At 39.0% G+C, this 15,945-nt stretch overlaps 1 protein-coding gene across 1 annotated transcript; it reads left to right on the top strand.

Annotated features, from left to right (window-relative positions):
* Positions 1-14,076: 14,076 nt before the first annotated feature.
* LOC119047332 (ATP synthase subunit g, mitochondrial-like) lies at positions 14,077-14,388 on the top strand. Its single transcript, XM_037142745.2, has one exon. It carries the CDS (start codon positions 14,077-14,079, stop codon positions 14,386-14,388), a length of 312 nt encoding a protein of 103 aa, XP_036998640.2.
* The last annotated feature ends 1,557 nt before the right edge of the window (positions 14,389-15,945 follow it).

Raw genomic sequence — 15,945 nt, 5'->3', positions numbered from 1 at the left:
CTCTCTGCAGAGTGCTCTGCTTAGGAATGCTCATGACATGGCAACTAGCTTCCCTCATAGTGAGCAAGGGAGAAAGCATGAGTGTCTAACGTGTCTTTTAGGACCTAATACTACATTAGGTCAGTAACACAGTAACACAGCTTCACTTCTGCAAATTTTGTTGGTCACAGAGATTGATATGGTACAAAATGGAAGGAGACTGCACCAGGGTAGGAGTACTAGGAGGTGGGGATCATTGGAGACCATTTTGGAGGCTGACTACCACAATAAATGAATAAATAAAAATATCCTTTAGGAAATGTGTTGCAGCCTTTCAAGGCTGGACAGGTTCACATGGGATTTGGGCAGAAGGAAGAAAATTCATGGAGCCATTGGGATGTCTGACATGCCTTTATGCAAGGGTGGGGCGATCCATATGCTGCAAGCCATGTGTCACACCCACAGGAAGTCCCAACTCTCTTATACACTAAATGTACACAAAACTGGCAGGGTGCCAAGATACTGTATAACAAAGTATGATTCTGTGCATGCAGGTCCATTGTCAAGATTATGGGAATACTGCATATCTTAGTTGCCCAGACATCTGGGTGAGGGAGCCTGACTGATGCCAATTCCCCTACAGGAAACTTGTATGCCCTGTTTCTCTGATTTCCATGAGGAGGGTCCCCCTAAATACTCCTGGCCTCTTATCCCACCCTTCACTACTCACCTCAGCTAGTAGTGGACTACAGCTGAGTGATGGGTGATAGCCACTGGTCCACATTTCTTGACTGAATGAGGTTATTCTATTTAAATTCATGAGTTGAAATGCCCTCTTCCCTCTGAACTAGCTCATGGCAGAAATCTTGGTTACATGAGTCTGCTTTGTACACCCAGACTTGCCCTCAGATGGACAGTTCCAAGATTTAAACTGGCTGCAGGGAGTCAAAGAAGCCACTTGGCCAAGATGTCTGGCCACTCTTTTCAATATATTAATATCATCACTGTAAAGGAGGTAATATTCACTATCCATCCATCACTCCTCTCCTTGGTTGGTTTTGAACTTGGGTAGGGAACAAGCTCATCCTTCATCTGCAACTCAGACCCCAGCTACAAGAACACCATACTACAATGAGGGAATTTCATCTTATGGCACTGGGATATTTTATATAATTATAATTGAATAAGATCAGTCATCAATTTAGGAATCTTATTCATTGATTTTCCTCCCTGAAAGAGAGGAAAATTTTAATATATAAATTAGGTTATGTTTTTCCCCCTGGAAGTTTAAATCCTATGGTTCTGTGGGGGTGTTTACTCCCTACAGAATGCTAAATCAGAAATTTAGCCATAGAATTGCAATGCATTCAGTGTTTTAATTACTTGCACTCAAATTGCAATGGAATTGCCATGAGATGCTAAATGATTGCAGTTTTATAAGGATCAGTCACTTCTGTTTTTACATACCACTGGACTCCAGCTGAGCCTTCCTTCTCTGTGATCTGATTTTTTAGTTCCTGTAAAATACTAATGTAATTCTCCAATTTTAAGATACATTTCATTCATATTTTAATGTTTCTGGGATTAAGATGTCAAAAGAAACTTGCTAGTGCTTTTGTTGTTGTTGTTATAGGTACAATGCATTCTAAATTGTGTGGTGTTTTGGAATCAAAGAAATGTAAATGTATGGCACCTGGGCTTATGGAAATCTTCCAGCTTGAACTATGTACATGAAAGTTGCTCAACAACAATGTTTGGTATGCTTTTCCTGATGGCATTTGATATGTAATTTACAAGTGTCTCCTAGCAATCTGGTTTTTATTTCTGGGGAGATTTGGGGAATACAAAATCAATGACATGGCTAGCTGGATAGGCCATTCTCATTGACCTGAGTGGGGATTTCACCAGCGGTCACAATGATATCCTTTGTTGCTAAGCTATCCTAAATTCCTGCTGGAGCTATCTAAGGTGTGACCCTTTCCCTTGTGCGTCTGAGCCCTGGAAACTGATGTTGCTGTAGTTTTTTCTAGGTGAGGTATGACCAGGACCTGGTCCTGGTAGGATCAGGGTGGCAGTAGAGGAAGGAAGTTGCTTAGAACATCTACATGCTAGAAGTACAGCCTGGAGAAAGGATGCTTGACTACAGTGGTGAAATACACTGTAATACTGCCTAAGAAAAGAGGAAAGCAGCAGTGAGTGCTGCTACCTGTGGAAAAAAGGATAGAAAATGACTGCAAGTTGCAGCCCTTAGGAATTTATATGTTTGTGTATGAAAATTGAAGATGATGTAGAACCAAGCCTATAACATTCTCAACCACACCAAACATTTCTTTACTACTCCAATACAAATAAAAGAGTCAATAAAGAAAAAAATTTGGGTGGAAGATTTGACTCACCCTGTAAGAATGGAATTCATGGCTTAATGTCACTGTCTAGAATAGAAAATATGCTCCCCTCTTTTGAAAATACTTATATTAAAAAGAATTTCTGTATTGGATTTATCTAGAATCCCAGGCAGAAGGGAAGCTGAACACAAATTAGAGACACAGAGTCTGCTATAAGCTATAATACGACCCATGGCAAGGCAGAGGAGCCACCGGTGATAAAGTCACACTACTCAGAACAGGAAAAGGTACAACCTCAGGCTGAACATTCTCACAGCAATTTATAGAAGCCAGAATTTGAGGGCTCAATATGGAAGGATAGTTATTCTGTGCAGCTATATTGTTGTGTATCTAAAATGATTCCTTCTATAGTCCCTGTAGCTTTACATTGTTACTGCATAATCATAAGCATAGGAGAAAATTCACTGCATCTTTTGGGGTGTCACCCACTTCTAAGATAAAAGTGAATTCCTAACAGCCTTCTTTGTACTGCATGACCAGGTTCTCTGGCCATAACTGGCTGGGCCAGGAGTTGACATGTGTCCAGATGAGCCAATCTGATGATGAGAATGAGGAGGTAGTTCAGCCCATATGGTTTTCTTGAATGACAGAACATAAGCCTTGAAACAGCAGCAGGTCTATCATAGCCCCTGAGGCACTAAAAGAGGAATGAAGCTGACTCCTGAAGAGAAGCCCAGACAAAGGACCTGGAAAGAGGGGGAGAACGTAGGTACAAAAGGTCCTGATGGATCCTGATTCCAGTCTCTCCTGAGGCCTGAAACCCAACTACATGACCTACCTCCAGACTCAGGTGAAATGGCCTTTAGTCCTGCAATGGATGTAATTCTCTCTGTTTACTCAGCTAGCTTGTCCTTGTTTATACTTGACACTAAAAGTCTTAACAAAAAGTAAGCCCATACTTAAGCCTTAGGGGCCTCTTTTCTGTGAACCACATTATTCCTGGCCTTCCTTGCCCAGTCCAGAGAAAGCCAGAGGGACTAAGTAACAGGAGACATAGTGGGATTTGTAGTAAAGAAATATGTCACTTTTAATATAAAAGAAAACAATTATGACCTCTTTATACCCTGCTAGCTATACTCTCAGCTTTAGTTCAGTGACTTACACGTGGTGGGTACTACTAAATATCTGTTCAACTGAATATAAGTATACTGACTGAATTTCATGTCTCAAACTAAGCAACACCAAGCATCATAATTCATGGGGTATTGTTAGAGGCATTCCCAGTGAATGAAGGATGAGAAAATGCTAGATGTTTTTCCTGTTGTTATCTAATTCTGTCCCAGAAATACTAACCAGTACACTAAGGCAGGGGCAGGGGGAGGAGATGAAATAAAATTTTATATAAAGTTCTGGGAAAATAGAATAGTATTTTCCTCTATTCTTCCAGCTAAGTAACAACTAAAAACCCTTGAACACAATAAGACTCTAAAAAGTGGAGAGAAAATGCAGACTGGCTAGGGACCCTGGAGATGACTACCATGTCATCCCCAAGGAGCAATGTGGTAGTGAGTTCACTGTGCTTTCTTTTTGCCTTAAATATTCAAGATTTGTAGCTAAAGAAGGTGCAACCTAGAAACAACAAGCAAACAAATAAACAAAGACTCCAACAAAGCTCTTCTCTTTCTAGCCAAAGGACCAGGAAGCAGACTAGGAAGACAGAACATATAAAATTCTTACACAATAACTGTTCTATTCCAGCCAAATGTTATAGAAAAAACCTGTAGCCTCACCTACCATCAAAGGTTGAGGGGAGAGCCTAGATTTCCACCCTCAGAGGCTGTAATGAGGTGCCACAAAGTCCCTATCAGGGTGGTGCCACAGAAGGCTGGCCAGGGGGCTGTGATTTCTGCCAGCATCCTGCAGTAACAAGGCACTCTTCACTCTCTTCACAGGGGTGGTGTTAGAGACCTAAAGCATCAGGATTTTTACCACTGCCAAGGGGTAATGTGGCTACCCAACCCCTCACCCTGTGGAAAGTAATAATGAGACACTCTTATTCCTCCAAGATAGGACTGGGTCAGCAGAGGCCTAGAGGGAGCCAGAGTGCCCACCCCCAACCAGTGATAATGAGGAGTCTCTCTTCTCCCACCTGTCAATAGAGGCCAAGTCTGAATGTGGACTTCTACTACTGCCTGGAAGTAAGGAGACAGCACCTCCTTTCTGTTGCTGGTGCGGTGTCACAAAAAATCAACTAAAACAGAAGGTTTAAATAAGATCCAGATTCTCACAGCATTTAAATTTCCAAGTTTCAATTTTAAAAAATCACTAAGCATACCAAGAACCAAGAAAATCTCAACTTGAATGGAAAAAGACAATCAATAGATGCCAATGGCAAGACAACAAGATGCTCAAGTTATCTGAAAAAAGTTTCAAAACAGTCATTATAAAATGTTTTAGCAAGCAATTATTAAAAACTTGAAACAAATGAAAAAATAGAAAAATTCAGCAAATAATAGAAGATGTAAAGAAGAAGCAAGTGGAACTTTCAAAACCAAAAATACAATAACTGAAATAGGCTCAACATGGAGGAGGTAGTAGAGGAAGAGCAGAAGAAAGAATTGGTACACTTGAAGTTAGAACAATAGAAATGACTCAATCTGACAACAGAGAGAAAACAGACTTTTATAAAAAATGAATAGAGCCTGAGCCTATAATAAAAGATTTAACACGCATGCCATCAGAATTTCAGCAGGAGATGAAAATGAGATTAGGGCCAAAAATAGTCAAGATATAACGGTTTAAAATTGCCCAAACTTGGGGAAGGCATAAATCTATAGATTGAAGGAGCTTAAAGAATTCCAAACACAATAAACCCAATGAAATCCTCACCAAGTAACATCATAGTCAAACTTCTTAAGGATAAAGGCAAAGAATATATCTCCAAAGCAATGAAAAAAATGTTTTTCAATTAATTGAAAAGAAATTTGAATAATGGCAGATTTCTCATCTCAGTTGGTTGAAGCATCATCCTATAACTGAAGGGTTATAGGTTTGATTCCCGGTCAGGGTACATGCCTGGATTGTGGGCTTGATCCCTGCTCTGGGCACAGGTGCAACAGCTCCTGGTCTGCACATACACAATCCCCAGTCCAGGTGCTGATCCCTGGTCCAAGTGCATACAAGAAGTAACCAATTGATGCTTCTCTCTCATATCGATGTTTCTCTCTCTCCCTTCCTCTTGCTCTAAAAGCAGTGAAAAAATGTCCTTGGGTGCGGATAAAAAATAGAAAGAATAAAAATATGGTTAAATACAATACATTTGCCTTTAACTGTTGTGTTTTCTAAATTCTGTTGGAATGGTTAAGAAAATTATGATAATGTATAATGTGGTTCCAAATATATGTACAGAAAATACTTAAGACAATTATAAATAGGGGAAGGTGAGGGACATAAAGGGAAGTAAGGTTTCTATACTTCACTTGAACTGGTAAAAACATCAGTGCCAGTAGATTGTGATAAGTTCTGTCTATATAATGTAATACCTAGAGCAACCACTAAGAAAGTTACACAAAGGAACACAATGAAAAAAACTACAGATAAATTAAAATGGAATACTAAAAAAAAAATTCATAGGAAGGCAGGAAAATAAAACAGAATAGCCTAAATACACCAATTAAGACAGACTTTGGCAAAGCGAATTGTAAACCACGACCCAATATATATACTATCTATTAGAACTTTAGTTCAAATATAGTGATTGTCTTAGTCCATTTGGGCTTCTATGACAAAATACCATAGACTAGGTGGCTATAAACAATGAATATACATTTCTTATAGTTCTGGAGGATGGAAAACCCAAAATCAAGACATCACAGATTTGGTGTCTGATGAGAGTCTCCTTCTTAGTTCATGGATGGTCATCTTTTCACACTGTCTTCATTTAGCAGGATGGTCAAGGGCTCTCTGGGATATCTTTTACAAGGACACTAATTTCATTCATGATGCAGAGTCCTCATGACCTCATCACCTCCCAAAGACCCACCTCCGCATACCAACATGTTGGAAATTAGGTTATAACACATGGATTTTGAGGGGACGCAAACATTCAGACTATAGCAATAATATAGGTAGGTTAAAAATAAAAATATAGGAAAGGCTATACCCACAAACATTACTCAAAAGAAAACAGGAGTAGATATACTAATATAGGATAAAGTAGACTTCAGAGCAAAGAAAATTACCAGAGACAGAAAGGCTCATTACACAATGATAAAAGGGTCAATCTGTCTAAAAGACATAGCAATTCTGATTATATATGCACCAAATAAGAGCTACAAAATATGTAAAGCTAAAACTGTCTGAAGTGGAAGGAAAATACACAAATTTACAATTATAGTTGGAGACTTCAACATCTCCCTCTCAAAAATTGATAGAAAAACTAGACATAAAACCAGGATGTAGGCAACAATGTCATGAACCAACAGAATCTGATCAACATTTATAGAATATTCTACCCAGCAGCAAAAACATATTCTTTTCAAGTGTCCATGAAATTCATACCAAGATTGACCATATCTGGGACTATGAAACAAACTTTAACAAATCAAACCAAATTGAAATAATACATGGAGTTTCTCTGACAGCAATGGGATCAAACCAGAAATCAGTAATAGGAAAATCTCCAAACACTCAGAACTAAACAACAAACATCTAAATATTCCTCCAATCAAAGAAGTCTCAAAAGAAATCAGTATCAACTAATAAAGAACTGTTAGAACTGATAGCAACATGGCCAGTTATAAAATAAGTGAAGAAAGAAAAAACAATATTTAATTAACATATGATGGCAAAATAATCCAATTTACACTAACAATAAACAAAATAAAGTATCTAGGAATATACTTAACAGCAAATGTGCAGGAGTTGATATGGGGAAAACCATAAAACTTCACTGAGGGCTAAATCTTGTAGATATAGACAAGTTTACTCCAAAGTTTACATGGAAAGATAAATTAACTAAATTAGCTAAAACAATTCAAAAAAGAAAAATAAAATTAGAGGACTCAGTCTATCCAATTTTAAGATGTATTACACAGTTACAGTAATCAAGACTGTATGGTATTTTTTGTGCTCTTGGACAAATGGATTGGAAGAAATCCATTAATCCTCAGATAAATCTATAAATATAAAAATAATTCCAATTGAATCCTTATGGAATTCACCTGGGAAATCCTTTCAGAATTCAGCCAAGCCTGTTTTGTAAAAGGGTAATTACCATTCCAGATATTAATGTGTATCATATAGTTTCAATAATTAAAGTATTTTACTGGTAGCAGATTAGACAGCCTGGTGAAAGAGAATAGCAAGTTCATAATCAGACTCATGCATATGCACAAATTTAGGATGAGTAATGTACATTAAAAAGTTGTTCCATGCATTTTGACTGGTTTTCTAGTTAAGACAAGAGAGCAAATGGAACCCTGCATCTCCCTTATGCCAGAAACAGACATCCCTGGCTGCTTTCAGAGAATAGACTATGAGGATCCAGACATAAAAGGAGACAGCTCTAAGGGTCTGTGGTGATCCAGCTGAGAGCTGCAGTTTGGGACAGGAACATGGTGGAGCTCTGTTAAAAAGTGCCCAGATTTAGGTGGGTTTTGAAGAAAGAACCAGCAGAATTTCCTAATGGATTAGATGTATGGGTGAGAAAGAGTGAATTCCAGGATGATTGAGCAGCTGGAAGGAGAGAGTCCTGAGCTGGGCAGGCCTGGAGAAGGTACAGGTTTTAGGGTGCGTCAGGCCAATGCCTATTACACATACAAGTAAAGCTTCCACGTAGAAAAAGTGTATAGAGCTTGCATGTGAACATACAGATCTGCTTTTTTCAAGATTTCTATAATGAATTAAACTATTTTCATATTATGTTATTTTAAAAAGTTGTTGAAAGAACCATTGGTTATATATATATATATTTTTTAATTCAGAACATCAGAACCACCATCATCTCTAAGTTAGCAGATTTGCCCCTGAACAGTTTAGAGGACATTGACAAATGTACCTGTGCGATGCAGAGCCTGTTAGGAAGAGACTCCAGAGAGCCATGGAGAAATCCTCTGCAGAAAGAGGCAAGGGCCCAGCCTTCACATCCCCCTGCAAAGAGACAGACCCAAACCATCCCTGAGGGAGCACCCAACCCCTAGGTTTTCTTTTTCCCTCCTCAAGCAGAGAACCCAAAGGTGAGGAAGATTTTTCCTCATTCTGCCTAGGAGGACAAAAATGGCAGCATGAAGTGGTGACTTAGACCAGATGCCAGGTAAAAAGGTGAGTTGAGTTGCACTTATTTGTGTGTACTATATGTATTAAGTGTTAATAAACACTTATTAATGACTCCTCAGTTGCCACTTATTTCATCAAAACTAGGCTGAAGCATGAGTCCAAGCTTGCAGAGCAGAAGTGGCGAACATCCCAACACAATGCCAGCTGCAGAGGCAAGTTCAGAAGATTAAACAACAACCTGGTGAGAACATCCTGGCCAATCACCAGTCCTGCCTATTCAGGTGGCAAGGAAATCCACTGAGAAATGAATTTACACTTTGTCTTTAAAAATAACCAGAAGGGTTTTTTGTTTGTTTTTTTAATCCTCACCCAAGAACATTTTTTTATTGCTTTTAGAGAGAGAGAAAGGGAGAAAGAGAAATATCAATGCAAGAGAGAAGCATTGATTGGTTGCCTCCCATACACTTCCAGGGCAGGGATCATATGCACGCATACCGGGGATGGACCCTGCAACCTAGGCATGTGCCCTGACCAGGAACCAAACTCTCAACCTTTCAGTTATGGGATGATGCTGCAACCAACTGAGCTACACTGGCCAGGGCAATCACCAGACATTTCTTACAGGCAAGTAACTTGTCTAGATTTTGTTTTCTGGACACCTGGGCTCCTTGAGAAGATTATGAGTAGGGAAAAGAAGCAAGAGGGGGAAAGGCTAACTCTGCAGGGATGGAGCAGGGCAGACAGAGAGAGCACTAGTTGCCCATGTGGGGAGAGACTTGAGTCAGCGGGTGCCATAAGCTAAATCTCATTAGGAAGTACCAACTCAGTGAACCCAAGAAGCTAAAAGCTGGACTCGTCTCCCAGTATTGGCCATGTCCCCAGGGCCAAGCTCATGGTAGAAGCAGTGAGCTATTTACCTTCAAGGGAGCTTGGAAATGAGACCACTGGGGCGACTGAGAGACTGAATATGGGTCTCTACCCCCATTGTCCAGGCACAAGGAAGCACCTCCAATCCCTGTGAAAACCTGGGAAGAAGGATGCTTCATTCCCACTCTCCAGGATGGATGGGGTCAAACTTCCCTCCAACTCAACCATGTGGGAATTCAGAATTCAATTTATTTTTATTTAAGGGAAATAAAGGAAAACGATTTCTTATGCACAGGTACACAGGATTCTATAGGCTAAGATGAATATCCTCCATAGAGGTTTCAGAGCCTCCTAGTCATTTACTTATGGAGCAAAACTGTACAGGGTGAATAGGAGCGATGGTCAACTGGGGCTGTGGTTTTGTAACTCCATTCCTTCTATGGGAAGCCTCTGGGCTGGCTCTTGCCAACACATACTTAAAGAGGACATAGGCCATGTCATTAAAGATGTCAATCTGGAGGAAAAAGCAGGTATGCCTACAAATGATACCTGAGATTCTTGTGGCTGAGAGATACAATTCAATAGTCGGGTTTGTCATTATTCACCCCAAGAAGTCCCTTCCTGTTGGTCAGTGGTCAATAACAAGGCATTGCCACCCAGAGGCAGGTGTCTAAATTGTAAACCAAAGAGTCTCAAGGATATAAACAGACTAGAAGGTATTTCTGTATAACCCACTCCAATTCAGTGCTAGTTACAGCATCTTATACTGGGAACCTTGCTCTCTAAAGGCCCCTATCACCAATAAGTATTGTGAAATTATAGGGAAATTCCAGGATCCCAAAACAAACAGTGAACCTGACTGGCAATCAAGGATTAGGGCCTAAATGTCTTAGTTAGGTTGCAAAATAAAAAATAAAAATATTTAACATGGAAAAGTTATGTACTTTAAAAACTATCTAAGATTCCTTAGCCCAATAGAGTAAACCAGGAAAATATGTTTTTTGTTCTCTTTGCATCATCCAGATAGTCCCACTGAATTTGGGTGAATTGTGGAGATTATTTACAAAGATGTGGGCAATGTGTAGAGAAAACCACAAATGGTCAGTATCCCAGGGCCTGAAAGACCAGGTCCTTTGGCCATACCCAACCTTGCTGGAGCAAGGCTGCTATGATCTGGAAGGAGAGCTCTATGTGAAACCTGGTAAAAGCTGTGACCTTTTGTGAGGAATTCAGCTAGGCCAAGACAACCTCACAGGGAGACAGCCAAAGCAATAAACACCATGGCCTTGCTCTTTCCTCCCTCTGGTCTTCTCATTGAGGCTAAGGCTCCTCATTGGCTGGATCCAACTAGATGCAAATGATAAGGGATAAGGACAGTGGTTAATGTCTCTCTCTAGAGGGCAGCCTGCTGGATCAAATATAAGGGTAGAAAGGGTGAAAAGTGAATTGGATGGGGGGGAGGCAGAAATGGAAAGTGTTTGACAAACTCTTCCTCTTGAAACCCCAAAAATCCGATGGCAGAAATATAGAAAAGATTCACTCCTAGACTATGAAGAGAATAAGAGAGGAATCACTGGTGAACCAGAGATTGTCAACAGGTTTGGTTGAAGAAAATGAACAGGTGTGAGTTAGCTGGGGATGTGGGGCAGAGAAAGCTGTAATGTGAACTTGTGGAAGGCCTGGAGCTATGCCTGGGAAACTGGCCATGAGAGGTTCTAGACTCAGAACTGTCAAGCCTGACAACCACCCAGTGAGCAGTGGGTTGAGCACAGAGGAATTAATTAAAGGGTCTGTGTTCAAAATAGTCTGCCATCTGCCTTTGAGCTCAGAATATAAAAAAGCCAGCAGCTAGGTATTCATGCTTCCTTGGGCATATGGGCATAATGTCAGTCTTTGAGGTAAGAAGCTCACTCAAAGCTTCAGCAAGGCTAAATGTAAAAAAACCCAATCTGAATACATCATTGTAAAATTTCAAAGTACCAAATGGAGGAAAAGATTTGAAAAGACCCCTGGAAGGAAAAAAATAAGTTAGCTTAAAAAAAATCAGACTCATGTTAGATTTCTCATTGGCCATGTCAGGTATTTGGGGACAGCAGATCTTCAGATTGCTGAGAGAAATTCATGTCTGGAAATCTGTACTCAACCAAATCATTGATCAAGTTGGAGGACAGAATAAAAGCAGTTTTCAACCTGCAAACACTCAGGAAGTTTCCTTCCGTGTGCCTTTTCTAAAGAAGTCACTTGAGGAGTTAATCCTGTATTATAAGTATCCAGCTGATACAGAAGACATGGAACTGGGAGAGCAGGGAGGAGCCAGAATGCCAGCTGTATAGCAGGAAGCCCAGTCTGGAGCAGCAAGACAGCAGACTTTGGAAGGGAGGTCTCCGGGAGAAGATGTGGAAGGATGCCACAGGAGAATATGACAGGCTTTATCTTAACGGAGAATATGAAAAATGCACAGAATGCAAGGACCCCCAAAACTATAACTAGAAACTCTACGAAAAGCTAATTGCTGCACCATAAAGTCATAAGAAAATATTGTGAAATTGGGGCAGAGTTGAGCAGAAGTTAATGGACTTGGAAAAAAAGAATGGATTGAATTCTAAGTAATGGAGAATATAACCTGGAAAGTATTAGTAATATAATGAATATGTTTCTTCTTTCATTGAGAATAAAGAAAGGTGACCAGAAAAGAGGGTGGGGGAAAAACAAACAAAAAGGGTATGATCTACATACAGTGTAGAAGAAAACATGATGTGACTGTGAGCAATCAGTCAAGAACAAATTTTTTTGAACATTCTTCAGTGAGAAACACAAGAATGGGGTCACTGGAGTCATGGGTAAGGAATGGAATAATACTCTCATCTCAGCTCTAAAGCAAACAGTGTTTACTCTGTATAATGTACATGTACTTACTGGCTAGAACTTTCTTTCCTCAGATATCCACATGGTTTATTCCTTTAACTCCTTCAGGAATTTACTCAAATATCACCTTTGTAGAGAGAAATTTCCTGACCATTCTATCTAAATCACACACACACTCTTATACCCCTCCTGGCTTAATTTTCCTCCTAAGCACAACTAGAACACTAAATGAATTATTTTCTTATCTTATTTATCTTCTGTCTCCCTCACACTGGAAATGGTGTACCATGAGGGCAGGGATTTTTCTTTACTACTGCATTTCCTGCTGTTTCCCCAGCACCAAGGACAGGGACTAGCTTTGGTATGTCTGTAATAAATATTTGCTGCATTAAGTGTTGACACCAGTCATAGGCAAGTCACAGGGCCATAATTGTGTTTATGTGACAGAAATTAAATGTCATTATGCTTGGGAATGCAAAAATAAAGGTGTATCTCACAGAAGTTGTAGTGGAAATGCAAAAAAAATAAAAGAGGGAAAAGTTAAGAGTACTAATATCCTCATTTGACCACATGGATAATCAAGATACTGTTTATAGTTGATGAGCAAGAAATATAGATTTAAGAAGGTTATTTAAAGTTACATAGTTAGCCCTGGCTGGTGTGGCTCAGTGGACTGAATGCCAGCCTTCAAATCAAAGGGTCACCAGTTTGATTCCCAGTCAGGGCACATGCCTGGGTTGCAGGCCAGGTCCCCAGTAGGGGGCATATGAGAAGCAACCACACATTGATGTTTTCTTCCTCTCTTTCTCTCTCCCTTCCCCTCTCCATAAAATAAACAAATAAAACCTTTAAAAAATAAAATTACATAGTTAACAATTAAAATAACTAAAAACAGTGATGTAACTATATTGGTATGAGTGAGCCAGAGGAAGTGAAAGACAGACAAATTAAGTTAAATTTCATCTAACAGCAATTCATGAGATAATTCTAAAGTTAAGACATTCAAAAATGTAAGCAGAAGCATAATATTTAGAGTATGGAGATAACCTCAGAAGGCCTTATATTTGAAATGGTGAGATGTGATTGGTGGGAAATTGTGGTTTCAATGATAAGAGACTACATTGTAGCAGATCATTACTTCTGTAGATAATAATTATAAACCCTGGATAAAATATTTTAAAAAATATTTAAAGCACTAGAAGCAGGCATAAAGCTGAAGGGACTCAACCCTTGAAAGAAGGAAACTGCACTATGTGAGAGCTATGTTTTTACTAATTTTCCCCAAAGGCACTCCCTAACTGCCTGGGCTGGAGCAGCTAGAGCTAAAACAGAAATCCTGAATTGGCTTAATGTGTTAGAGTTTTAAGTAGCCAGAGAAGCTGAAAACTTATGTGTGGCGGGGGCAAGGATGCAGAAAACCAGTTAAAAAAAAAAGAGGAGCCACAATATTGGGAGTCACCAAATTTGCATGTAAACTCCCCTCAAATCTTTAGTTGACCCTGAACTGTGAATGTGCAGGGAAGCTCCAAGGACCCTGCTTAAAAGCAACAGCTGGAAGACTAGAAAATTTGAGCAGAGATCTCAGCTGTCACCTGCTGCCAGGGAGAGACAGTTTGGATTTGGAATCCTCCCAAGTCAGAGGAACTTGGTAAACACTCAGGCTATACTTTAGAAGGCTGTGTTCCACTTTCAAGGGGTGACATTCAGCTGACTGGCAGAACCACAGAATTCCCATCCTGCAACCATGGCCCAATTTGTCCATAACCTCACAGAGAAGGCCCCAGTGCTGGTAAATGCTGCTGTGACTCACTCAAAAGTTCAGCTGACCACATTTTGGCACTATGCCAAAGTTGAGCTGATTCTTCCAACCCTTGATGAGATCCCAATAGCTATTCAGAGCTTGAAAAAAATAGCCAATAGCACTCAAAGTGGTGGCTTCAAACAGCTCACAGTTAAGGAAGCTGTGCTGAATGGCTTGGTGGCCGCTGAGGTATGGATGTGGTTTTACATAGGCGAGATAATGGGCAAGCGTGCATCTATTGGCTATAATGTTTGAAGATCAATCTTTAACATCTATTTCTTTTTTGGTTTATTATTTGAATGTTCTTGGCCATGAATGATCAGAATGGTATTTGAATAAAAGAAAGATATTTCAAAATCAATGTTGTCTGTATCAAACGCTGCAACAGAAAGGTCACAATTTCTCTTGATGTTAGGTTGGGTTGTCTTTTGCTTTAATAACATTAATACAACTCTAAATGCATGTCTTTGCTTAGCCTGAAAATGGAAAACGTATATGTGAATATACCAATCTGCTATTTATATTTAAGAGGAAAACATTTTAATTCAAAGGGTGGAAATACGATATTTTCAGAAAAGTCAGAGAAGGGGCCTTGAGAAAACTAGAACTTGCTGCAGTAGAAATAGTAATACCATGTATTAGAGTTAAATTGTGTTAGTAGTTAAAGAACCAAATTTGGATAGTTTTTCTTTGCTAAAGTCAGAGAAAGATCTCTCTGATGACACTTATGTCTGATGTAAATGTTGGGATATTTGGTGGTATTCTAAGTATGTATCTTTATAACACCTTTAACATCAGGACAGTGAAAAAGCCATGACCTACATTATTTTATCTGGTTTTATGATTTTTAGAACCTATCTTTGACAAAATAAAATACCCCGTGGACATCTAGAAAAAGAATAAGACTGTGTTCTAGAATGAAGCATTTGCCCTAAGACTAGGTGGAAAACTGAAACATATTCACTGTAACAAAGTGTCACCTTGAGAAAATGAAACAACCTCAAGTTCCAGGTAACTGGCAACAAATTAAACTGTTAGAACAAAAAGAAACACTCTCCAGAGAACTAAAATAGAATCCAAGTTTTCTACACTGAATCATGCAAAATTTCAGCATACAATAAAAAAAATTTAAACAAAGAAACTGTAAGATGTGACTAACGGTCATGAAGGGAAAACCCCATTCAACAAGAACAGATTTCAGGATGGTCTAGATGTTGATGTTAGTAAACAACGACTTTAAAACAGATGTTATAAAATGTTCAAAGAATTAAAAGAACTTTCAGCAGAAAATAAAAACCATACAAATTTTATAATATTTTGAAAAGTATAATATTTGAGATAAAAATGTACTACATAAGTTTAACAATACATTAGATATGGCAGGCGACAGGGTAAGCATAATTTAAGATGGATCAGTTCAGATGGATCCAACATAAATAACAGAGATAAAAAGTTGGGGGGGAACCAAAGTCTCAGTGAATGCTGAGATAACATCAAGTGGTCTAACAGTTTGAATGACTGGCATCCTAAGGACAGTGTGAGGAGCAGAAAATATTTGAAAAATATAAGAACATTCACTGATGTCTCATAAGAAATAATGGAGGCCAGTTGATAATGACTGACATCTTAAAGTTTTAATAAAAATGCTGTCAACACTGAATTCTATATCCAGTGAGAATATACTCCAAAATGAGATGAAATGAAGATATTTTCAGATAAATAAAATTTAAAATAATTTTTGTTAGATTTGTAATACAAGAAATGCTAAAGGATGTTCTTCAGGCTAAGGGAGAAAAAAACCAGATCATAACT

Source organism: Artibeus jamaicensis, unplaced genomic scaffold (genome assembly GCF_021234435.1).
Source record: "Artibeus jamaicensis isolate MK-2021 breed Jamaican fruit bat unplaced genomic scaffold, CSHL_Jam_final contig_589, whole genome shotgun sequence".
NCBI lineage: Eukaryota > Metazoa > Chordata > Mammalia > Chiroptera > Phyllostomidae > Artibeus > Artibeus jamaicensis.
This window is presented reverse-complemented; position numbering and strand designations above follow the sequence as displayed.

Bases quoted from the DNA above. Each gene is read 5' to 3' on its own strand.
- LOC119047332 (XM_037142745.2), top strand. From the start codon at position 14,077: ATGGCCCAATTTGTCCATAACCTCACAGAGAAGGCCCCAGTGCTGGTA.